This window comes from Rhinopithecus bieti, unplaced genomic scaffold, assembly GCF_001698545.2.
Source record: "Rhinopithecus bieti isolate Rb0 unplaced genomic scaffold, ASM169854v2 scaffold_5889, whole genome shotgun sequence".
Taxonomy (NCBI): Eukaryota; Metazoa; Chordata; class Mammalia; order Primates; family Cercopithecidae; genus Rhinopithecus; species Rhinopithecus bieti.
The window spans coordinates 2965452-2989775 of NW_016805277.1; the positions used below are offsets into that span (position 1 = coordinate 2965452).

Sequence of the window (24324 nt, forward strand, 5' to 3'; positions counted from 1 at the left end):
TATATATATATATATATATGTATATATATATAGAGAGAGATTTTGGGTTCTCTTTAAAAATGGGAAGATTTGGCAACACTATACCTGCTTTCCCACAGTTGGCTCGAGTTGTGGAACTGCGGCCACCATGGATTGAGCATAAGCACAGGCTCTCCAGTTCTCCACCATTCCCACCTCTCCTCGGGAGCCCCCACACTTAGCTGAATTAGCTGCTGTCTTTCATCCAGCAGGCAGAGAGTGATGTGACTAGAAGCGTGGGTTTCACAGTCATGTTGTCTCCATTCAGATCCTGGCTTTGCTCTCCTGAGCAGTGTGGTCTTGGGCAAATTACACACTCTCTTGATGCCTCTATTGTCTCATCTGGACAATGGGGAGGCTGCTATGGCCTATGTCATAGGGCCGAAGTGTGGACTACATGAGATTAAATTAGAGTTGCGCATAGCAAGCATGCAATACATGTTAGTTATGTCTGTTGTTGTTGCCATTGTTATTAGGGTGCTGTTGCCCTTCACCTATATATGTTACCTGCCTGGCTTCTAAAGGCATTTGAGCTTAGGCTTAGCCCTCTGAGGTCAAGGATCTGATGTCCTCATCTTTTCATTGGCAGCCATCCCAGTTCCTGGCACACAGCAGACATGTCCAGTGAGTGTGTGTTGAGTGACTGAATGAATGAATTGGGAGCCTGCTAAGAACAGGAGAGGCAGTGTAGCAGAGTGGTTTGGGACAAGAGCTTGGTCTACTCTTAGGTCCCTGCTCTGCCCTGGTTAGTTCCCTAGCTTCTGTGTGCTTCAGTTTCCTCCCCTGTAAAATGGGGATAATCGTGGAGTCTGTCATCCACAGTGAGAAAGGACTAAGTGAGAGCCTGGGTGTAAATCACTTGGCTTAGTTCACATATGGTGGTCCTCAGTGAGGTGTTGGTATCATCTCAGACATCCATTCCTTCCTTTGGTTGTGAACACTGAGCTGTTTTACCTTCTACACTGTCCCTCCTTTCCTGGCTTTCCTTGCTTTCTCCTTGTTCCTCTGCATCCAAAGAGTTTTACTTTGGATCCTATGGCACTGAAGATGTTTCAGTTGCAAGTAATAGATGATACCAGTCCACTGGCCTCAGTGATAAAGAGGATATGGCCGGGGTAAGGGGAAAAGCGCAGAGATAGGGCAGACACTGGCTTCCTCTCTTCTCTGTGATTTTCTTGGCTCTGCCATCCTGTGAGTGGACTGAAGCCTTAGGCTAGCTCCCCTAATGGTTTCAAGATGGTCATAAAGGCTCAACCTGTGTCACTTGCCTGTACCTGCACCAATCATGGGATCATGCTGATGGGCTCCCACCCCAGGAGTTGGAGCTGTGGTCTTACCCACCAAATTGCAGTTCTGGTAGCCACTGGGAGACCTGACTTTATTTCTGAGTCATGGTAGCTGAGATGTGCAGGAGGTCCTTCAGAGGCTGCTGGTTCCTCCTAGGTTGTAACCCCACTCAAGTTGGTAGAGATGCCTGGGGCAGGCACTCTGGAGCAATTATTGCAACTTAGATCACATGTCGATGCCAAATCTATGATCAGGGAGTTGGCATTATTGAGAGTTACCCCTTGGTAAAGCCTGGAGGTCAGATCAGTCTCCTGGGACAAGGTAACAACACTGTCTCCATCAGAGCCAGTGGCCATTCTGTGTGTGTACATGTGTGTACATGCATCCTCCCTGACTGTTCCCTGGGGCTCCTAAACAGATATTGCCCCAGATGTGTGGCCCCTGCAATAACAGAGTATAGTCTGGGCAACAACTTAAGGATGATGACCTCCCTGTACCCCACACTTCCACAGAAAGAGTCGAGCTGTGTGAGGGGAGGCCACTCTGCAGTTGCTATGCATGGATAGGTAGTTTATGTGAGACCCGCCCCAACAATCCCCAGTGCTGCACTTAGCCTCTGGAGCCTAGACCTCTAAGAAAGTGGGGGAAAACAGGAATGGAATGGCCTCTGCTTCTCAGTAAGTGCTCTGCGGCCGTGTGTGTGTGTGTGTGTGTGTGTGTGTGTGTGTGTGTATGTGTGTGTGGTTTCCAGACACAGCTGACTTGGTGGTTTGGCGGCAGACTACAGGATGTTGGATTGCATCCTGATTGTGTCACCCCTTGGAAGAAGAGGATGAATAAACACATAGCCTTCTCTGCAAGCACAGCACGCCTTAAAGTTTGGAGATTTTCAGTCTTGCCTGTAAAGAAAAAAGCTCTAGACTAACTGTTGTGTCCTCCATTTGATCCTCAAGCTGCCATAAGGAGGTGGAACAGAGACTAAATAATGAAGCCTTGTGTAAGGTGGGCAGGTGCCCCGATGCCATAGCAGTTGGAGGCCATGTTCAGTAACTTGTAAATGGTAGAGCTGTCCAGCATGTTGGGCATAATAATGGGAGGGAGGGAAGAATAGAAAACCTGACCTCCCCAACCTCAAGGAGCCAACATCAAGAAGCTTATAGAATAGGTAGAGAATCAATATGCATTAAAAAAGGATAACCAGTAGTACTAGGAAACAGGATAACTGCCAAGTGAGGGGTCTGGAATGTAAGTGCTTGGGGGCCAGGTGAGAGTGGGTGCCAAGGAAAAGGTAGAGTAAGTTGTAGAGCCCAGGGGAGGGGTAGAGTTTGAAAGGGGAGCTCAGAGTTACCAGCTGGGCTGGAACCAGGCCAGTGAGGAAGGCCTGGAACGCCATGCTAAGGGGTTTGGACCTGGCCCAGCACCTCCTAGGCTTCATTAACTACTTTTATGTGGGCACCAATGAGAGGAAGCTGCCTTTGGGACCTCCTTGTCCAATTACGTTTGCAGCCCTAAGGAGACCTGGGCTTGAGTGGGGAGATTGGGACATGATGCTTTGGGGCTAGGTGATGGGGAGAAAGGGTCAGCTATAAGAAAAGAGGCTCCGTTGAATGGGAGAGAGCAGGTTTAGGGTTAGCCCTGACTTGTTTGAGGGGATGGTACAACTGCCCAGAGAGGCCATGTGGGGTCTAGGTTGCCAGCACCCACACTTGGGAGTCACTGATGCGAGGCTGCCGTGGGGAGGTGGACATTAATTGTGGAGAAAGTTGGCTTTGAGTGCCAAGGTTCTCTGGTTGGGAGGGAAGGATGGCCAGAGGGGTTCAGGCCAAGGCAGTGGGCTGTGGTGAAGGTCAGCTGCTCGGGTGCTGAAGAGATGCCTTTGCAGGGCAGGAGCCAGGGCCACCCGTCCATTCCTGACCCTGAGCCTGTATCTACATCTGCCACTGGCCCTATCTCCTGGGCTGTCCTCAGCTGGACCTGCTTCCCCGCCCCGTAGCTATGGGCAGGAGAGACTCTGAATCCGCTGCCCTTTCCTCTCCTTCTCTCCTTCCTTTCCTTTCCTTCCTCTTTCCAGCTGTCTCAGGGCAGTGGGGCTCAGGAATGGAGGAGGCAGGACTCTGCGCAACGTGGAGCTGTCTAAGGTCTGCCCTCCAGAGGGGCTGAGCCTGGGAACCTTCCCTCAGGCAGCATTTTACCCCATTCCAGGGAGTCAGAGAAACCAGTCACACAAGATGGAGTGTGACCATGACCCTCTGCTTTAGGTCCTTGTGGTTTCCTTTTATAGAGCGCTGGGCCAGCTCCAGTGGCCCCAGCTCACTCGGGGCCTGCCGCCCAGCTCTCTGCTAAGGCCAGGCCTCCACATTCTCACCTGGAACCTTCTGTCTAGACAACCAGGACTGAGATAGGGGTGGGATGGTGGCAGGAATCAGGAGCCAGGAGCTGGGGATCTCTAGAGAACACCACTGAGGCAGAAGGGAGGAGGCCTCAGAGTCTCGATCCCTCTGGAACCCACCCCTGAGCCCCAGTGGGGGGTTGTCTGTGTGAGGGCCGGCTCCTTTAGCAGGATCCATGCATGAGTCCCACATGTGGGTGTGTGAGGAGCAGCAGTGAGCATGGAGGGCCACGAGCCCAGCTGTTAGAGGAAGCCCCTCTGAGGGATCACGCGTGTGAGGGGGTCAGACCAGACCTGCCTCTGCTTGAGTCCTGCCTCAGTGGGAGGGCCTGGGAGGACTAGGCAGGGGCAGCATCCCCCGTCTCCTCAGAGCTGGCTGCAGGAACAGATGCACTTTGTAATCTGGGCCTCTGGGAGCATCTGGGGCCTCCTGCTGAGTAGGAAAACAGGTGGGCCCTTATGGGTAGCAGCCACAGCCCCTGGGGCCACCTACACCAGGAGAGATGGAGCCCTCAGGCCAGGCATCCCTGGCCATCCCAGGTGGAGCAAAGTCACAGAGTGGAAGGGCCTTTCCCCCTGGGGGCATCGGGCTCCCTCTGGGGAAACTTGGCCTGGAGCTGGCTTGGGAAACTTGGCTTGGGTGTACTCAGGGTGTGTCTGAGATTTGTTGAGAATTCAGACATCGGGCGGGGCTGCTTCGCTGTTTTAACTCAGATTTAGCGCCCACCCCCGCAGCCTTGACCTTTCTTCTCCAGTGGGCTCATGTCTTGTTTTATTTCTCTCTTGGCAGAATGCAGAGCCAGAGCCCCGGAGCCTCTCCCTGGGCGGCCATGTGGGTTTCGACAGCCTCCCCGACCAGCTGGTCAGCAAGTCGGTCACTCAGGGCTTCAGCTTCAACATCCTCTGTGTGGGTGAGTGTCAGGGCCTGGCCTTAGACAGAGGGTGGGTGAGAACCTCCTGGGAGAGGGGGTACTTCTGGCCCCCTGTTGAGCTACAAGGGGGCTTCCCAGGCAGAGTGAAACTTTGGGGGTGTCAGGATGAGGATTTGGTTGGTGTCTCTGCCAAGGTCAAGGATGGAGTTAGAGCCAGGGCCTGGCACAGCGTTGTCAGGAAGTTACTGGATCGGGCACATGAAAGTGGTTTGTAAACTGTGGGTGTTTATCACAGAGATTTAGGTTCATTTATTCATTTGTTTGTTCATTTAAAAAACATGTATTCATTTACTGTTTCCTACCCTGTGTCAAGGACGTTATGGTAAACAGCTCTGCCCCTCATCACCATATCCTGTGGTAAGTGCTCCGGCACTCATATGAACAAATACAGCCCCAAGCAGAGAGGCTCTCAGAGGTTCCCTGGGAGTCCCAGAAGGGCACAAAGTGCTCTGCTGGTCCCTCTGCAGGTGCCCTTCGGGAAGTGGCCCATCCTGAGTTCCCCCAGCTAAAGCCATGTGGAGCTAGGGCTGTCTAGGGTGCATGGGTTGAGCCACTGGTGGCTTTAGACCCTGGCCCCCCTGGTCCCGTGACCACCCTGGTCCTGGGAAGGGTGTTGTGTACAGCAGGTTATGTGTAAGGTGACTGGGTCTGCAGTGGTGTCTACCCAGCTGCACGGCTCTGCCTCTTCCCTGCTCCTTGAGGGAACACATCACACATCACACATCACACATCACACACAGCTCTGTCTTCTGTCCAAGTCCACCTTTTGGCTCTTCCTTCCACAGGTTATTTCTGAGGCCACAGGAAAAGATAGTTCCTGGGGAATGGGGGTGATGAGGGATGGGGGTGGGCGGCCTGCCCCTTTCTCTTGTCCAGGGGCCATGGATGCCTGAGCCCTGCCTGGCCTAGCCACCAGCCAAGGACAGCCCCAGTTCCAGCCTGTGACACCCACTTGTTCCCCTCCTGTCCTCACCGCCCAGGGGAGACCGGCATTGGCAAATCCACACTGATGAACACGCTCTTCAACACGACCTTCGAGACTGAGGAAGCCAGTCACCATGAGGCATGCGTGCGCCTGCGGCCCCAGACCTACGACCTCCAGGAGAGCAACGTGCAGCTCAAGCTGACCATTGTGGATGCCGTGGGCTTTGGGGATCAGATCAATAAGGATGAGAGGCAAGAGGCGGGAAGGGTGGCCCCACCCAGCCTCTTCCCACCCCACCTACATTGGTCCCCATACCGGTAGCCCAGCCCTCACACTGCAGGGGGCCAGGGAGTGCCTCTTGGGGAGTATCTGAGGCTCTGTGGTCACCAACAGACCAGTTATTCCTTTAGGTGTCTGGAGAAGGGGTCAGCTGCCTGTATCCAGTCAGGGATCCTCGGGCAGAAGCTGTTCCCAGAAAGAAAAGGCCAGGGGGCAGCCTGGCTTGGCCCCAAGCCCTGAGCCCCCCAAGCCCCAAGCCCCTGATCTCAGCTGGCAGCCTCCTGGGTGATGGAGCTGTCTGTAGTTACAGGCCCATAGTTGACTACATCGATGCGCAGTTTGAAAATTATCTGCAGGAGGAGCTGAAGATCCGCCGCTCACTCTTTGACTACCATGACACAAGGATCCACGTTTGCCTCTACTTCATCACGCCCACGGGGCACTCCCTGAAGTCCCTGGATCTGGTGACCATGAAGAAACTAGACAGCAAGGTATCCCTGTCCCCACCCGCTGTCACAGGCTCCATAGTCTTCTGCTGCGATGCGATGTGGGTGGCTGCCTCATGCCTGTCCACCATGGTCCTCAGGGACCTCGTCGGGGGCTTGTGGATGGCCCCCTATTGGCTTGGTCCTCTCTCTGTCTTGCGTCTGTCCCTCCTGCTCCAGTGGCTCCCATTGCTCTGGGCTCTTTCTCCAGAGTCCTGTGCCCTGGGTCTGACCTTGAGCCCCTTGCTTGCAGCTGAATCACTGTCATTGTCAGTCCTGCTGCCCCTCCCGCTCCCAATAGTGTTTGTTGCCCTTCACCCCAGGGAACCTCCTTTCCCATCTCAGCCTGTTCTCTGATCATTTTCTATCTCTCAATTCCTAATTTCTAGCTCCTCCCTTCACTTCCCCCTTCCTCCCTGATATAAGTGTGCTTTAGTTCTTTCTGAGCCCATCAGGGAGAGGAGAGTTAAGGCCCAGAATTGGGATGTGAATGAGGGGTGGGTACTATAGGGGTAGAGAAGGGAGGCAGCTTTATGGGACGGGCTAGAAGAGCTGTGCATTTTGAAGGGCATGTGGCCCCACAGCCCTTGTCATCTCTCACGCGACTGCCTTCCCATTTCAGGAGTTCATTTTTATTGTGAAAAACGGGATAGCCTGGGTGTGGGAGATTTTGGGATCTTCTTATGGCTACTGCTGATGGGTCCTTTTACCTGCTTAGTGGGGAGCACAGCCCCCGACCACTCCTTCTGTCAGGCTCCAGGCCAATTAGGACCTTCAGAGGATTCTGGGTCAAAGCTGGGTATGCCTAGGGGGACCAGTTTTGGGGCTGGATGGTGATTTGGGGGAACCAGGGCTGTAAGAAGCACTGCAGACAATTGTTGAAACCCATCAGAATGGCCACAGGTGGCTGGGTTTGCACCATGGCTGCCTGTGGGAGTGGCTCCATCTCTCTGGCCTCCTTCCCCCTGCCCGGGGATATGGCCTGGGCATGGCTAGCCATATCCTGGGCATGGCATGGGAACCATTGCTCAAAAGAGCCAACCAGCCTGCTGTCCTCTCCCCGATCCTGTCAGGTGAACATTATTCCCATCATCGCCAAGGCTGACACCATCTCCAAGAGCGAGCTCCACAAGTTCAAGATCAAGATCATGGGCGAGCTGGTCAGCAACGGGGTCCAGATCTACCAGTTTCCGACAGATGACGAGGCTGTTGCAGAGATTAACGCAGTCATGAATGTGAGCGTTGGGCGAGGGCCTCAGTGCCCTGGGGCCAGAGGGCGAGGAGCCGGCACAGATCTGACACAGCCCCAGGAGACTTTTGTTCCCCAGGATTCCAGCCTTAGCTTCTCCAGGACAGAAGGGTGGGCATCTGGAGCTGGCCAGTCCTACATCTGTGGGCAGGGGACAGGAGGAATCTGATAGTGGGCCTACACTGGGGACCCCAGGTTTGGGTGTCATAAGATCTGGACTCATGGAGGAGCCTGGAAATGGAAGGAGTTGAGCAGGCTTAAGGGTTTGGGAACCTGGAAGGGAGCCAGGCTCACAGGTCCTTTCAGGGAGCTCTAATGGCCCCTGGGAGGCCTGAGGGCTGAAAGAACAGCCTGGAGAATCAGGAGCACCAGGGAGGGGGTTGAGGGTTCAGCCCACTCCCCTGTTTGGAGTTCTGGGACATTTCTCAAGAAGAGAGCCAGGAAGCAAGCATCTGGCCCTGGAGCCTTTGTTCAGGTCTGGCTGCCCCTCCCTAGGACCCAAGGGCAGGGAGGGAGAGTCTGCCATTAGCCTGTGTCAACTCCGGGCTTACGCATACCTGGGCCCCTTTCCAGGCACATCTGCCCTTCGCCGTAGTGGGCAGCACCGAGGAGGTGAAGGTGGGGAACAAGCTGGTCCGAGCGCGGCAGTACCCCTGGGGAGTGGTGCAGGGTGAGTGTGGATGGGAAGTGCATCCCCAGCTCGGGGTAGAACAGTGTCCCCTGGCCTGCCCTGCTGCCTGTAGTACCCTGTGCTGTTTCTTCCTCATGCGCACCTGTGTGCCCACCCTGACTCTGGAGTCTGCCCGCCTGCATGCCTGCCTGATACCCCACCGGCCCCCTGCTTTCAGTGGAGAATGAGAATCACTGCGACTTCGTGAAGCTGCGGGAAATGTTGATCCGGGTGAACATGGAAGACCTCCGCGAGCAGACCCACAGCCGGCACTATGAGCTCTACCGGCGCTGCAAGTTGGAGGAGATGGGCTTTCAGGACAGTGATGGTGACAGCCAGCCCTTCAGGTGACAGCCTGAGCCAGAGTGAGCCTGTTTTCACAGCTGTGGCCAGACACACCATCCTGGCATCTGTTCCCTGGGGGACCCCACCATCCTCTTACCCCTCGTGCCCACATGATTCTACCTCTCTGGCTCTGCCCTACCCCATTCCTCCATATCCCATCCTTGGCCTCTCTTCTGTGGGTCTCCACAGCCTACAAGAGACATATGAGGCCAAGAGGAAGGAATTCCTGAGTGAGCTGCAGAGGAAGGAGGAAGAGATGAGACAGATGTTTGTCAACAAAGTGAAGGAGACAGAGCTGGAGCTGAAGGAGAAGGAAAGGGAGGTATGTGCCAGGCTGGGGGCTGGGGTGGGGATGCTGAGGGAGGGAAGGCCTGGCTGAGGGTAGAGGTGGGGGTGCCTTCCTGGCCCAGGCTCAAGCCCTCCTCTTCTTGCTCCCCCCATCTTCTGCCCCCTTTCTGCTGCCAGCTCCATGAGAAGTTTGAGCACCTGAAGCGGGTCCACCAGGAGGAGAAGCGCAAGGTGGAGGAAAAACGCCGGGAACTGGAGGAGGAGACCAATGCCTTCAATCGCCGGAAGGCTGCGGTGGAGGCCCTGCAGTTGCAGGCCTTGCATGCCACTTCGCAGCAGCCCCTGAGGAAGGACAAGGACAAGAAGAAGTAGGTGGCAGGCCACGGCTCTTGCTTTCGTTCTTGTCCCTCACCTCCCTTCTCGCTCTTCTCCCGCCCTCTCTTGTCCCTTTCCTGTTTTGTTTTCCCTCATCTTCAGTGGCTCTCTCCCCAGCTTTCTTGGTTGCGTTTCTTTTTCCTTCAGTAGTGATCCAGTGTCTCGCGATCTGGATCGCTCTCATAGTCATGCACTCTTGCTTGCACAGGCAATCTTGTGCTACCCCTCCCTCTGCCTTTTTCTCTCCTCCTCTTCCCCCTTCCGTCTCTTCCCCCCCGCCCCCACCATTTCTTGCTTACCCATTCGCTCTCCTGTAGCCCCCTTGGCAGCTGTGGCCCTGCTGCAGCGTAGTGAAGGTGGGGCTGCAGGGGCGAGGAGCAGCCCGGAAAGGGCAGAGCTGCAGGGCTCTGGGAATGCTGGGAATGGTCTTTCAGGCCAGAGGAGGGACAGGACCTGGGAATGTCAGCATCTCCAGCTGACCAGATTCCAAAAGCTGCAGTGGTTTCTGCTTGGACAGCTGTGGCGCATCCCTCCTCAGTCTGTGGGGCAGTGGTGTGGGGCCCATATTGGCTGGCAGGTGGTGACGGAGAACCGTGGGCACTTGCGCCAGCCAACACCAGCCTCCTGGACACTGTGGTCACCACACAGCTGTTCTGAAGGGTCCGCAGCGCTAAAGGGAGGAAAGCAGCTTCCCACAGGGCCTCTGTGGTTTCTTTTGGGGAGAGGAGCTGCCCCTCAAGTAGAGGCTGGAGTTGTTCCTGCAGAGTGCAGACAGGAGAGAAAGACTGGATGGCAGGGAGGCCTTTCCCAGCACCAGGAGTGCAGTCAACGGAGTGGCCAGGTGGGGACAACTCTGAGTCACTTCTCCCTGGCGATCTTCATAGCCTGTTTCCACACCCTTAGCTGGAGTCCAGATGTTCTGGCTTCTGGGGCTCTCCCTCGCCCACCCATCTCATTCACAGCCATGCCACGTCACACTATGGGGATTCCATACATCCCTCCTTCTCCCTGCCCTGGCCTATCTTGGGTACCATCTTTCTCTTACCAACCTAGGAACTAAGCAGGTGAACCCATCCTGGCCCTCATTCTTGGGATCCATTTCCTCCTGGGATATTTGGGGGTGTATATGTGCTGGCCCTTCCTTCCTTGGTGGCAGTGAAGCCTAGCCATTAGGGCCATGAAGTGCATAGTTAGCTGTGGCCCTGGGCTGTTGCTTCTGGTGTTAGCCCTGCCCCCGCCCCACCCCCAATATGGCATTTCCTAACCACATGTGCATACACATGTGACACACACTGTCCTTCTCTCCTGTCCCATCTCACATACACAGTCTCAGGCACATATCTACCAGCACACAGTACACACATGTACAGAGGCACACACATACGAAGGAAAAAAAAACTCAAAGGACTTCTTGCTGGAGGAAACGGGGACAGAACCAGGCATTTCAGAACTGGTTGCCAATTCTCAGTCCTAAGGTCTGTCCTCTGCTTCAGGACAGACCCTCTTCCATTTTGTAGTTTCCCTCATCCCGATGCCTGGTGGCCCTACCCCAGCTGACAGTGCTGGCACAGATGTGCCCCTACCTGTCCCCAGGGAGGACCCCAGCCCCACACTCCCCTCAGCCATGAATTTCCCCTCTGCTCTGCGTTTGCTTCCAGCCCCACTCCCACGCCCATCTTTCGGCTTGGTGAGCGTTGGGGCTCTGCGAGTTGGAACCTGTGTAGATTGCAAGCTGGCAGCTCAGAAATCAGGATTTTCCTGGGAGGGGGTGGAAGTCTATGACCCAGGTGCTGGCACCCAAAGTGACTTTGCTCTGCTTCCTGCCATCTTGTTAAAGAAAAGATAGCCAGGACTCCCTAGGAAATAAGCTGTGGAGAAACCACTCAGAAACTACAGGCAAGGGCCTGTGGCCAGCTCAGGGTGTGAGAGCCAGTGAAGGTGGGTGCGGGCAGGCTGAAAGGGCACCAGCACAGCCTTGGGGTGGGGGCTTGTCACTAGTGTCTGGTCTCCTGCTTTTCCCGTGCGGCCAGGGCTCCATGATATGTTCTCTAGGCCTGGGCCTGGAAGACAGGTCTTTCCTGTTTTCTGGACCTGCTAGAAAGCTTCAGTCAGTTTGGTCCCTGGGAGAGAAAACTCTCTTCCCATGACGACCCTACGGAGGCCAGGAGTGGGGTAGGTGGGGTGACTGGGAATACTCCTTCCTGCCGCCCTGGCCAAGGGACTAGTGTGAGTCGGGAGTGCATTTTTGGAATGGGGGCAGGGGTGTTTTTCATGACTATTTGAGTGGTTTTGATTGGTTATACTTACTCTTTAAATTTGAATCCAAGTTTTTTGCAAAATTACTTCCGAATCAGATCTTGACCCTCAGCCTGGGACGCCACAAACAGAAGTGAATTCTCTGCTTTGCTCGTCACAAATGCCAAACTGACTGCCCTTTCGCAGTGTCCATCTTGCTGTCTTTTGCTTCTGTTTGATTTGGTCTGCATATCTTTTAATGTGTCTATTTTTGTTTTGTTTGTTTTATTTTTATTTTTCAGTTAACGCACGCACAGACTTACATGTCAAGAGTGGACTTTAGACTTTCATGTGTTAAGTTGCTTGAGTTACACCTTGTGACCCTTCTCCCATAACATGGTGTGAGGACGGACTGGGAGCCGGTACAGACTCCAGTGTTTACAGCTTTGCTTTCCCCTACCCGACCCCGGCCCCAGGCTGCCCCAGGCCTGGCGGGCCACCCCTCTCTATGCAAACACGTAAAAGCCAGCAATGCTGGAATCCAAAACTGACGAGGTTTATTTTTTTCAGAGCCAGTGGCTGGTCTTCCATTTACAGTGTCACTATTCCCTGACGGAGCTGTTGTGCCACTCCAGCGAAGGCCCCAGCCGGGATGCTAGGCCTAATTGTTCAGCGTGGAGATGGCAACTCACGTGGTGCCCTAGGTGCAGCTGCGTGGTCTGGTATACATGCTGCAAAATTCGCCCAGTTCCCCTCATTTTAATTTTTCTAACCTAGAGCTTAATTTTAATAACTTTAAAACACTTCTAAATATTTATTTTGGCACCAGCATCAAGACAAATAATATCCTCTCCCATTATTTTCATAAGTAACACAGATTTCCTGATTTTAAAACTAAAATACCGCTAAACCTTTCTTATGTATAAAGTACGCCTATCATATATACAGGGAGAGCTGGGTAATAAACTTCCTGTAATGACAGTGTTTGGCATTTCTTTGTGGATGGAATTGGAACATGAACAAGACCATGTCCAGTGTTTTTACTGTGAATGTAAATGGAACAGCAGCCCAAAGCAGTTGTCTATGCCCCAGAGGTGCTACCTGTAAACAGGGACCAACTCCGTATGTGTGTTAAGTGTTTGACTCCAAGTAAGACTCCCAAGCAAATCCTGCATATTCCAAATGCAAAGAGTACTCAGTGGGAAAAAGGTTGTTACCTCAAAGTCATTGCTTCTTTCCCGGCTGGGTCACAGGGTGAAGAGATGAAGGTGTCTGACGTATACAGACAATGAGGGGAAAAGTGAGCAGCAAAGGAGCTTTCCCCTTCAACTGCACTCTAAAGGGGAACATTTTAAGGAAGTACTAGCAGCTTTGATTCTTCTATGCTCCTGTTGGTTTACAAGCCACCGAGAATGTCAGTGTTGAGAATATGGCCTGGTAAAATGGGAGATGGAAAATGATTAGACGAAAGGAAGGATAGTTTTAATGTTGAAGCACTGTGCTGGGCCTGGAGCTACCCAGAGGAATGCACAATGCTCCCCTCAAGGAGCTCACAGTCTAGCATACTCCCTGGCTGGAAGCCTCAGGAAGCCGTGCTAATTTATTGTGGAGGTGGTAGTTTGCTTTTCATGCCCCTGTCTTCTTTCTCATGGCCATTTCCCCCTTTTTGCCTGGCTTGCATTATTGATTTCCAGGACCAAGTCCTGGCTTCCTCCTGCCTTCCTGAGATGATGTTCTGCTCAGGGAGAGGCGGAGGGGTGAGCTGTGTACGTCCACTGAGGCACGGCCAGGAAGAGGCAGCCTTTACCTATGAGGGGCTCCATGCTCCAGCAGCAGAGCAGGTTCTAGTGACAATTCTCCAAGTTTTTATGCTATGACCGGGGTGGATCTAAATGTTGTGGGGCTGAAAGCTTGAATTATTTAGACAGACTTCTTTAAGAAAAACAATGCTAATATAAAATTAGGTACAGGGTCTTGGAAGGGGCCCTGAAGATTAGGGTTCATTAGCTTCACAATAAGTCCCCATCTGGTTGCAACTGAAAACTGATGCTTCAGTGAGGGTATCTGAAAAGGTAAACTGGCATATATCCAGGGCAAATGTGGGTTGCCAGTGGCTCATCTCTAGGGTAATTTTATGTCTGAAAGTATGCAGTTGGGTCAGAGCATGACCTTTAAGATAGCCTCTCTCAGCTAACATATTTCTGAAGATGAGGCCTGGTGACCCAGCAGGTTCATTGGACACATAAGAAATGAGAATTCCTGGTTCATGGGCCAACCTGGGGCTCTGGAGTGTGCAGATTTGGCCATTCGTCCATTGTGGCCCGCGGGTTGCATCCCGGGTATACTGAAAGGCCATACTCGTGGCTGGCTGCCTGCCTGTGGGCCTAAGCCTTCCCGGTATCTTCAGGGACACTTGACAGACTTCCGTTTTCTCAAGTCTGAGCTGCTTCCACAGGTCCCTCTAGCAAGCCTCACTGCACCTCTCCACCTGCTGTTTGTTTGGAATTTTGTTATCTTTAGCTGAGACCAAATTAAACGGTGCATAAAGTGAGCTTAAAACTTGCCACTGTTTAATAAGTTAGCTCTCATAGAATGTGACCCTGTCTGCAGGGTCTCATTTACCCTTCTTTTTCCCATTGTTATTTGTTGGCATTAATAGGGCTGTCTTACAGGATCATGTTGGCATTTACTATCATGTCTTTCATAAACCATGTTTGTTTGGGGTAGAAGAATCACCATATAATTTGTTGTCCAAACTAGGACTATTGAGAGAGAAAGGGGATGCTATTAATTACACCAGATCAATAGGCATAAACCAGACCTGTCCCAGGCCAATGGGGATATTTGGTCTTTCTAGTTGTGGGTAAACTGATCTAGGTGGTTTGTAATTGTGCATACTGACTGCATATATGTTTGTGTATGTCTAAATGTGGGCTCCCTGTTAAGTGGGGCTCATGGATACGAGGCCCGAGTGTGGCTTGCTAGTCTGTTATGTTAACATGCTTTTCTAAAATTGCTTCACGTGTTAATTCATTTACTCCTGTTTTTGTTCTTTTCCATTCACTTTGTACTCATTTTTTTCATTAAATTTTGCATTTATTTTGAGTTTTTGTGGTGTCTTTTTTGGGCAGTAGCTTTTCTGATTTAACAAGTTTCCTGAGCCCATTAATCTGCTACAACTGTGGTAAAATACAGCTTGTCTGTTCTTTGAATTTTGTGGAGGTTGATCTACTTCTGTAGGAATTGTTTTAATAGGAAACCCTGCTACAGGCATCTGTGAAAGGCTCTTGGATAGGTGGGGGATGGAGAGAAGAGTCACAGGAAAGTCACAGAAAGGTAAAGGTGCAGTCTGTGGTCCACGAATCTTTATTGGACAACTGGGTGCAGGACATGAGAAAAGGGGCACCTGCCCTCGAGGAGCGTTCCTCCTTAGCAAAAAGGCTTCCCATGGGACTGCTAATATTTGAGTGTCAGAACTGCTCGGAACCACATTACATGCATTAACTCCTCTAATCCTCATCCTAATCCTATGATTAGGGACCATTCATCCCCATTTTATAGCTGAAACACAGAGGTTTAAGTAATTAATTACCCAAGGTTACACGGCAAGTAACTGGAGTTGAGATTTGAATGCTGGTAATCTGCACCCTTAATTCCTGAGCTACAGCTGCTCCTTGGCATCTCAATAGAATGATGGAAGAGTAGTGGAAGTGTGGCCAGGTTAAAGTACACAGCCTGATGATGTGGGCTGGTGGACCTGAGACTGTTTTTTAGAGGTAGATAGCCCTAGGGGACAGGCAAAAGTTTGGCTGAGGAAGGGCAGACTGGTGGTTGACAGGTGGTAAAAAGTACGTGGGTTTCTTTTTTAAGGAGCTTTCTCCATTGAGCACTAGGTAGATTTGGGAAGACCAAAATGAGAAAATGGGGATCCCTGCAGGAAGAGTGGTGTGAACACATCCCTAATGCAGGCATAGCTCAGCTCTACTTTTGGGAAGGCAGGCAGCAGGGAGGCAAAGTATTCACCAACCTTTGAAGGACAGAGACTTTCCAGGAAGCCAGAGGGAGGCGGGTCTCCTAGGTGGTGGAAACATCATCAAATGACTTGGCTCATTCATTTCAGGGAAGTACTGTTTGGACAAGTTTAAGACAGGTCTATGATGCCCCCTCCCTGCCCTGTTCTTCCTCCCTGTTCCTCCCTGAGCCCACCTACCTTTCTTTCTGCCATAGCATCTGCCTCTGAGCTTTTTCCATCTCCATTTTCTTCACCAATCCCTGCCTTTCTATAGGTGGGGTCAAAAGGAAAATGGATTGTATCCATATTTCTCCCTGAGAAGTGTTTCCCAATCTCTGAGTTGAGGTGGGATAGGAGTTCCTAATGTCAGAAAAGAATATTAGAGGGAAATAGGATGGGATCTGGGGCCTCAAGGCAAGCTTGAAAAGCAGATAAGACTTTTTAAAATCCACAAGTGGGACTTTGGCAATACAAAAGTGAGCTTCCCTATAGAAGAGTTCTATCATTTACAGAAAGTCAGAGCAGAAGGTTGTCTCTTATCCCAGTCCTGGGACTCACAGGTCTACCCTCTGCTTTCTCCAAGAGGTTGAGTTGGATCAGCTCTCGGAATCTAGCTCACATCCAGAGCCACCTGGTTAAGCAGCAGATGTCTTCCAGCAGTTCCCCAAAGCCCGGGACACCCAAGCTGGTATGGGCCCTCGGGATGTCCTCCTGCCTTATGCACTGTGGTCCCACTTACACTGGAAGGAGGCAGAGGGCACTCACGGCCACCACTGGAAGCTGTGAGCAGCATGGCCTCAGCATCTCCATCTGTAAGATGGGTTCTGGACTAGAGGAGAGTTCTTGATATGACCTAGGAGATAGTGTTCCAAATATATCTGACTCTCACAAGCCTAAATGCATGGTAGCTCAAAATAAGATTCATACAGGATTGGAAGCAATTAAAGTTTAATTTTAACAAAAGCTCCAGCAAGCAAAAGTGTGTCAAGAAAAAATAGAGATGTATACTAACTCTATAATATAGACAATTATGGTATATCTAGCCCTTGACCACCTTGCACCTAGTAAATCATTCCCTTCCCACACCATGGCTTGGCACATTTACACACACACACACACACACACACACACACACAGCCACCATAGTTCAGAGTGGAAGACTTCACAAACCACCTCTGAATGTGTAGCTCAGTCATTCATGTCCCCAACACAACTTACACAGCCCCAGCTGGCATCTGTGTCAGCTGCACTCCCCTGCTCAGAGAATGGCTCTGTGGTAGCACAGCTTGAGAGAAGCAGCTGGCTCCTCCTCCTGGCAGCACTGTGGTTGGAGCAGGCTTGGCCTCAGAACCTGCTCATCCCAACAAAGCACTCAGAGCTGTGCCTTCCATCACAGGTGTTTGCCTATAATACCCATTCATTAGCACAAAATCCCTCTAGTTAAACTAATAACTGAAAACACTTTGCTTAAGAGTAACAAAGGAAAGATATATCTAAAGCTTGCTCAAGTTACATTAAACAAAGCATACTTTATAATCCAGTCCTTGTAAAAAGAAGACATAAGTCATGGCCATGGTCAGGTAAATGTGTCTGCAGAGACTGTCCCATGTTAGGAGTTGCAGGCAGGGTAGTTGGGACTGGAAGCACCGCATATATGTTTGGGATAAGCCTGGGAAGTTGGAAGGACCTGGCCAGCTCTGGCAGGTAGAGCAGCAAGAACTGGTCAGAACTAGCCCCAACCCTTCAGCCCTGAGCCAGGCCTGCCTCTTGGTCTCATATTCCAGTGCTCTCAGGGGCCAATGCCAACTCTTGCTGGAGAAGGAAGGAAAAGCAAGCTGCCATTTGAACATTCATTCATACTCCCTGGCTTCAGGCCCAGAGGAGAAAATGGGAAGGCAGGGTCATAGTCTATCAGACCACCCTGATCTCTACTGACCCCAGCCTGCCTTTCCCCTCCTCACTTTATTTTTTTTCCAAGGGCTTAGTTGGGAACTTTTTCTCAGTTGCTCTTCCAGAGCCACCTTCCCTTTTTACAGGATTAATAACAAGCCAAAGAACTCATGGTAGTCCAAGCAAGGAGTTTTCACATTATGCTCTGAAGGCCCCAGGGTGGAGGCAGAGCGGCTGGTTGGCAGGTGACATAAAGTTGTCTGTGCAGGATGATGACTGAAAACTTCTCAGTTGCTGCGTTACAAGTTCCTTGCAGCAGCTGTACTGCATATCACCAACCTATATTAGAATAGAGTGGCCATCTTCAAGCAGAACCATCATACATTCTAAGAAATTGGCAATTGAGTGCCAAAATGTTAGCATGAAGCAAGTTCAGGAAGGTCCAACCACCCAACTAAGGACCACTAATCCTGCCATCTCAGGGACATCCATTTCCAACCTCAGTAAAGTTGTCGTTAGTTTAACCATGCATTCCATCCTAACCTATCTGTTCTGAGGGATTCTGACACACCCCCCTCCTCCTTGTGCCCCGAGAATGCTTGCCTCATGGTACCCCTGTACCTGGTACCACACACTCGTACAAAGGAGAGGTGAAGGAGTTTAAAATTTATGCTCCCCAGTATTAAGCTCAGGGTTGCTTCCTCCTAAGCCAGACATCCCCCTGACCCCCAGTCCTCTTGGCTACAAGGGCTCCCATTGAGATAAAGATTCTAGCACTCTCAAGAGACCACTCCCATTGGTCCAGTGAGGAGAACACATGTCCCATCTCAAGTGCATACAGCATGGCCAAGTGTGGAAAGCCTAGCCTTTGGGCAGACTCTTTCCAGGGTTATGGCCAGAACATTTTCCAGAGGCCACAAGGGGAAAGGGTACCCCTTTGGGGTCAGAGTGCATCAGCTAAAGGGGCAAAACACAGAGCCTGGTGTGGGGCAAAGTTGATGTCTACCTGTGCTTTCTTTAGCAGATCAGATATAGGAGCACACCAACCGGGCATGAGCCTCTCCAGCTCTAAGGTGATGATGACCAAGGCCAGTGTGGAGCCCTTGAACTGCAGCAGCTGGTGGCCGGCCATACAGTGCTGCAGCTGCCTGGTCAGGGATGCGACGTGGAGGGAAGGATTCCTCTGAGGCAGCAGCTCCAACACATGGGGCCAGCTCAGGACCACCAGGGCATGGAACTGGAGACCATGGTTTTTAATGTTAGAACAGAAAACCCCATTCTTTTCATATATCAATGACCAGAAGTGCAAACAATTTGAATTTCCATCAGGGAACATCAAATGTTGCCCAAACCTTTTCATTCCTATCCATGGCTCCGTAAGGGGCTTGAGGCTTAATGCCCACTCTGTGGCCAAGCTGAGCTTCCACCCCAGAGACAAAAAAAAAAAAAAAAAAAAGAAGAGTCTGCTTTGTGACGTCATTGTTATCAGTGGAAAGTACCTAGATGACAATGTTTCCATTCTGAAAAATAGAAACATACTATTCAAGACCAAGCTGGCAGAAAAGTTACTTGTATCTGCTTATCATAAGAAACTCTGCAACTTGGCAACAGTGGCCAGTTTTCATAATGAAACAGCCCTTAGTAATTTAATCTTCATGCTTCATAACAAACCAAAACCCCATGAGATTTCCACATTGCATAATTTTGCCTTACTAACAGAATCATATCCTTAAGGATGACCATCATTCCCCCAACTAAAACAAATACAAACTAATGTATGATATTTTTTTAAGTGCCAGATCAATATGGTCTAAAGCCTCAATAAGGATTGTGTGTAGGTGACTAAAGACAGCTAAGTGAATGTGTGTAAAGTGTAGCAAAAGCAGACAGATATTTATGTACAGTATTCATAGAATGGAAAGTTAAATATTTTTGCAGTGTGTATTTAAAAGAGAAACCATAATAGTGCCGTCTAAAAATCTTTGTAAAGTTAATTTAATGTCCTTTAGAAGTGGGAGTCTGGTGGAACTGTGTTGGATTTAAGATACCTTTTCACTCTCCCGTATGTCATGAGCCTTGTGGGTCACCTCACTGTGGTGCATGTGCAAGGGCGTGTACATGCCTGTGCTTTGCCGTCCTATGTTGTAAACAGCTGTTCCAAAGGCACAAACGAGTTTAGGGTAGACTCTGTAAAAGCCTCCTTACTCACTATAGTCAAGAAGTCCAGCGGCGTCCCAATATAAAGGTCCCAGTGCAGTCTGTCCAGAATAGCCAGCTCCATCCTTAGCAGCTCATTCGGGGAATAGTCAGAGCCATAGTGCTTTATAAAGTCTTTTACTTGTGGAATAAACTGTAAAAAGAAAATAAAGAGGCCAAAGCCCTACATCATGTCATAGTAGCTTTTGTTTTCTTATCCATGGGGACTGGGCATTCATGACCTTAGTGGAGTTGTCTTCCTGTGGCCTGCCACAGAAAATGCTTCTGAAAGAAATACTAAACCAGATCTTCGCTATCTGTCAAATCCTCAGGTGGTTATGTATTGAACATTACATGGTCCCCCTCTGAAACCAGGTCTTGATCCCCCAACTGCATACTAGCTCATACCCAACAGTGCTTTGGAGGCTGGGGCTGTCCATCTCCCCTGTTCAGCTGCAAGAACTCACCCAAAGCTTTCCAGGAGCCATGGGTTCTGCCTATCCCTATTCCTGATCCCTACCATGGGTACTGGGCATACAGAAAAAAACTGTGCTTTTGAGCTTCCTAGTCTGTACCAGACAGACACATTGATAAAACCTCATATGGGTTTTTCAGCATCACAACTGCAAACTTCCTTCAACCTTGATTGAAGGTGGTTCAGTTCTGGCAAATCTATGGCTTTTCCCACAGAGGGACTAATAAGACTTGTCTATGAGTAAACATTCAAGTACCAAGTATATTAAAGGTTTGATCCTATGTTTTTAGATGGACAGAAGTATTACTATAACATCCAGAAAAGGGTCACTTGATTTTAGTTGGACAAAAGCAACTTGGGCATTAATTCTATTCTAATAAACAGGAGTTTAAAACATTTTTATTGAAGGTTTGGAACTGGACACACAACTTCTTCCCTGCCTCATCAGACCCAGAGATCAGCTAAGGGTGACCCCTGCGGCAATGGCAGTGATTTCACCATCCCCAAAATGGGAAAAGTTGGAGGGAGGTAGGAAAGTTTGGAAAGGATATTAGGAGATGATCTCCTCCTGAACAGATGGCACAGTGAAATTCAGCCATTCAGGCATGCTTGAAGCACTCATGGGCCCTTGTACTTTACCCCCAGCACATGGCCCTCCTGTCCCTCTCAGGGGTCCCAGAGTTCCCAAAGACCAGCTTCATTGACACAGCCAAGTCCTCAAGTCTCAGGCAGCTTTCTTAGACATAATTGCTTGGGGTGGATGTTAAGTCACATGGTTTGGGAGGCCTTTTTCCTTGCTCAACAGCAGATGCCCCTGTTTAGAGAGAGGTAGCATCTGGTATCAACCAGTGAGGCCATATGTATCTGTCAAGAGTTCAGGTCTCTAGGTTTGGTGGGCCAGGACAGTTCAGCTGTTCTACTTGTTCATTTGTGGGGTCTCAAAGTCTGACAAGCCAATGGAAGGGACAGCAGAGATGCTGGCAAGTTGGTGACTTTTCCAAAACATCCACCATACGTGAAGGGCACAAACCTATCATGAAACTGGAGTCCTCCAATAATACACCCCTATACCTGAAGTGCAGCCCAGTGTGGACTTCCAAGGATGCATACCTCCTGTTCTTCATTAACTTTTGCAGCAAGCCTCAAGGAAGTAATTGTGGCGCAGTGTAGGTATTTCTCTTTTACCTGTGGTATGGAACAAACACATTTGAGCAGAATATGAATGCCAGAAACAAACGGAAAAGCATCTGTGTTTGTTTTTTTTAATATACTTTTTTGAGATGGAGTCTCACTCTGTTGCTCAGACTGGAGTGCAATGGCATGATCTTGGCTCACTGCAACCTCCACCTCCTGATTTTGAGCGATTGTCCTGCCCCAGCCTCCTGAGTAGCTAGGACTACAGGCACGGGCCACCACGCCTGGCTAATTTTTGTATTTTTAGTAGAGATAGGGTTTCGCCATATTGGCCAGGCTGGTCTCGAACTCCTGACTTCAGGTGATTTCCCCCCCACCCCACCCCTTTGACCTCCCAAAGTGCTGGGATTACAGGCATGAGCCATTGCGCCCAGCCGTTTGTTTTAATAAGCTTTTTTCCATTTTTAAAAGGCTCCATTTCTCCACAAGACAGAATGCTAGTGCCATTTTTAGATCTGACCAATGAGGTTGCTCCTGATTTCAGAACTGCAGATGACTGGGCAGTATTCCTTCATTTCGGGACTGACTGGAGGTGGGAAATACGGCACCTTCTCAGGGAACCCAGTCTCATCCTAGCCTCAAGCTGCCCTCGACAAGTCGAGACAAGCACATCCTACCTCATTCCACAGGAAGCCCTTTCCCAGCTACTTCCTCTCACGCTCCCCAAGCCCCGACCCTGATGTCCACATGACCCTGAGACAGCCAGTGTAGGATGTGGAGAGGTTCCAAAACCAGCTCTACCACTGGAAGCAAGTTAGTTTATACACCTTGGTTTAAGCATCTGGAACCCCTCACCTCTCACGCAGGAATGGGGAGCAAAGGTTAGTTTCTTCTTTCACCATCTGCCACCGTCCCTCAGAGGCCTCCCTACCTTCACTGAAATCAGGAGGCGGCTGAAGATGGTGAGGGCCAGGTTAAAAGTGGACTGGGAGAAGTAAAAGATGTTCTGAAGCCGCAGGAGCCACAGCACGACTGACTCGAAGGCATTGCAGATTTCATCCCGCTAGGAAGAAGAGCAGGTGGGGCGAGGAAAGTCGTTAGCGACCACTCCTGGTCCCCCAGCAGCAGGAGCCTCCTGCTTAAGGTGCCGGCGGGCAGTGAGAAGTCCCTTCCCCTGCAGGCCCGCTGGGAGTAAGCGCCCCGCTGGCGCAGCGGCTCACCCATCACCCCCAGCCCGCGCGCCCGCTTTTCGTCGTAGGCCGAGTTCCTTGATTCAAACAGGCCCTCTTCCGAAGGCCCTGCTATCAAGACGCCCTCTTAGAGAGAAGCTGGTGGGTCTAGCCTCTTGCCTCTCTTGAGGGGCCACACCTGCGGAAGCGCCCGGCCTCCAGGTGCAGAACACCGGAGCGCTGGTGCAGGTGGAGGCCACATCCGCCTGCCGTGTGCGCGCAAGGAGGGCCACACTGCAGGGACGGGTACCTGGGGTTTGCCGCCCTGCCACAGGCGCGCCTCGCGGTCTTGGGCCAGCTGCAAGTGGCAGAGCAGCCGGCGCTCGTCAAGGACGCCTTCCAGGTTGCGCGGCTTGAGGGACTGTGGAGCAGGCCGCGGAGCTTGCTCTGGGGCGGCGGCGGGGACCGGGTCTGCGGTTCTCCCGGCCGTCGCCGTATTGCGCTGGGGCCGCAGGGGGACTGTCGCGGACGCCGCGTGGAGGGAAGACGCTCCGGGCTGGCTGATCCCAGGGCACCTGCTCCGGGTGCTCGGAGGCAGAGGGGCCTCCCCCGGAGACGGCGGGAGAGGAACGCCCAGGGCTGCTTCCTCCAGACCCGCGCCTGGACGCCCGTCTGGGCTCTGGACTGCCCTGACCTCTGAGCTCGACGGCTGCGACGGGAACCGAGCACCCGAGGCCATGTCGTGAGCGGGATCCTAAGTCTGAGTCGCTGCTTAACCCGGCATTTTATAACCCAGCGCCCCGAACACTGCAGCCTGGGGCGCCGCCGGGGGAGGTGGGGAGGCGGGCTCTGCGGGCCCCACCCACAACGCTCCCGGTGGAGCTACCCCTCGCGCACCCGGCCGTGCTTCCTGGGCACTCGCCCCGCAGGTGCGCGGCGCGCACCCAGGACGCGGCAGGACTGGGCGCGCACAGGCGGGTGGCGGACCCCCACCTTTCCCTCCATCCCCGCTGCTGCCTACCGCACGCCTCCTCCACCCTGCCGGCCGTGCTCCCTGCGCCGGTGGGGCGGCTGGAGACTGCGCTCGCCTTAGGCCGGGACTCCCGGCCGCAGACCCTGGGTCTTACCTCATATTACACACTTGGGGACATAAGACCAGGCAAAGGAACAGCGAGAGCGCCCTCCTCAGACAGGCTTGAAATGGAATTCCAGACGCGCTGTGTGACCTCATGCATGTGTCGTGACCTCTCAGAGCCTTGGCTACCTCTTCTCCAAAAAAAAAAAAAAAAAAGTGATAATACTTCCCTCACAAGGTGATTCATTCATTCATATATATATATAATATTTGTTTATGTATCTATACATACATATATAGCTATAAACGTATAATAAGGAAAATCATACAAATCATATATATGTATATATATACACACATAAATTTTAGGAGTGGGTCTTGCTATGTTGCCCAGGCTGGAGTGCCGTGGCTATTCTCGGGTGTGATCACAGCACACTACAACCTCAAACTCCTGGGCTCAAGCTACCCTCAACTTCAGCCTCCCAAGTAGCTGAGACCACCATGCCTGGGTCCTAAGTTATATTTTGTTTAAAAAATTCATTACATTAAATGCATATTAAAAATATATGGGAATACCAGAAGGACAAGAAAGAGAGGAACAGAAGAAATATGTGGAACAATAACGACTGAGAATGAATATTCCCAAATTAATGCCAAACACCAAACCACAATCTAGGAAGCTCTGAGAACATTAAGCAAGATAAATGCCAAGAACTACAGCTAGACATTTCTATTTAAACTGTAGAAAATCAAAAGAAACTATCAACAGAGTCAGCAGACAACCTGCAGAATGGGAGAAAAGTGTTAGCAAATTATGCATTTGACAAAGGTCGTAATATCCAGAATCTGTAAGGAACTTAATTAAACAAGAAAAAAACAACCCCATCAAAAAACAG

At 51.2% G+C, this 24324-nt stretch overlaps 2 protein-coding genes across 8 annotated transcripts in view; one reads left to right on the forward strand and one right to left on the reverse strand.

The window, feature by feature from the left end:
• Nucleotides 1–19769, forward strand: part of SEPTIN8 (septin 8) — a 30797-nt gene extending 11028 nt beyond the window's left edge. The window contains exons 2-10 of one of the 7 annotated variants that reach the window (XM_017872014.1): nucleotides 4485–4605; nucleotides 5607–5802; nucleotides 6135–6321; nucleotides 7389–7550; nucleotides 8138–8234; nucleotides 8413–8581; nucleotides 8769–8901; nucleotides 9045–9235; nucleotides 18401–19769. In XM_017872014.1, coding sequence (XP_017727503.1) covers nucleotides 5636–5802; nucleotides 6135–6321; nucleotides 7389–7550; nucleotides 8138–8234; nucleotides 8413–8581; nucleotides 8769–8901; nucleotides 9045–9235; nucleotides 18401–18566 — 1272 coding nt within the window. In that variant the 5' untranslated portion in view covers nucleotides 4485–4605; nucleotides 5607–5635 and the 3' untranslated portion in view covers nucleotides 18567–19769. Of the gene's footprint in view, nucleotides 1–4484; nucleotides 4606–5606; nucleotides 5803–6134; nucleotides 6322–7388; nucleotides 7551–8137; nucleotides 8235–8412; nucleotides 8582–8768; nucleotides 8902–9044; nucleotides 9236–11779; nucleotides 14583–18400 lie in introns of those variants that run through there. The other 6 variants (XM_017872015.1, XM_017872016.1, XM_017872019.1 and 3 more) reach the window with 6 other exon arrangements.
• CCNI2 (cyclin I family member 2) lies at nucleotides 18936–23148 on the reverse strand. Its single transcript, XM_017872021.1, has 4 exons — nucleotides 22664–23148; nucleotides 22116–22247; nucleotides 21161–21235; nucleotides 18936–19729 (listed from the first exon to the last, which is right to left on the reverse strand). Exons 1-4 carry the CDS (start codon nucleotides 23090–23092, stop codon nucleotides 19517–19519), a joined length of 849 nt encoding a protein of 282 aa, XP_017727510.1. The 5' UTR covers nucleotides 23093–23148; the 3' UTR covers nucleotides 18936–19516.
• Between the last annotated feature and the right edge of the window lie 1176 nt (nucleotides 23149–24324).

Bases quoted from the DNA above. Each gene is read 5' to 3' on its own strand.
- CCNI2 (XM_017872021.1), bottom strand. From the start codon at position 23,092: ATGGCCTCGGGTGCTCGGTTCCCGTCGCAGCCGTCGAGCTCAGAGGTC. The intron at 21,236-22,115 runs GTAGGGAGGCCT...TCCATACCACAG, and splicing joins GCCTCCTGATTTCAGTGAAG to GTAAAAGAGAAATACCTACA. The intron at 19,730-21,160 runs GTATGCATCCTT...TTCTTTTTACAG, and splicing joins AAGTTAATGAAGAACAGGAG to TTTATTCCACAAGTAAAAGA.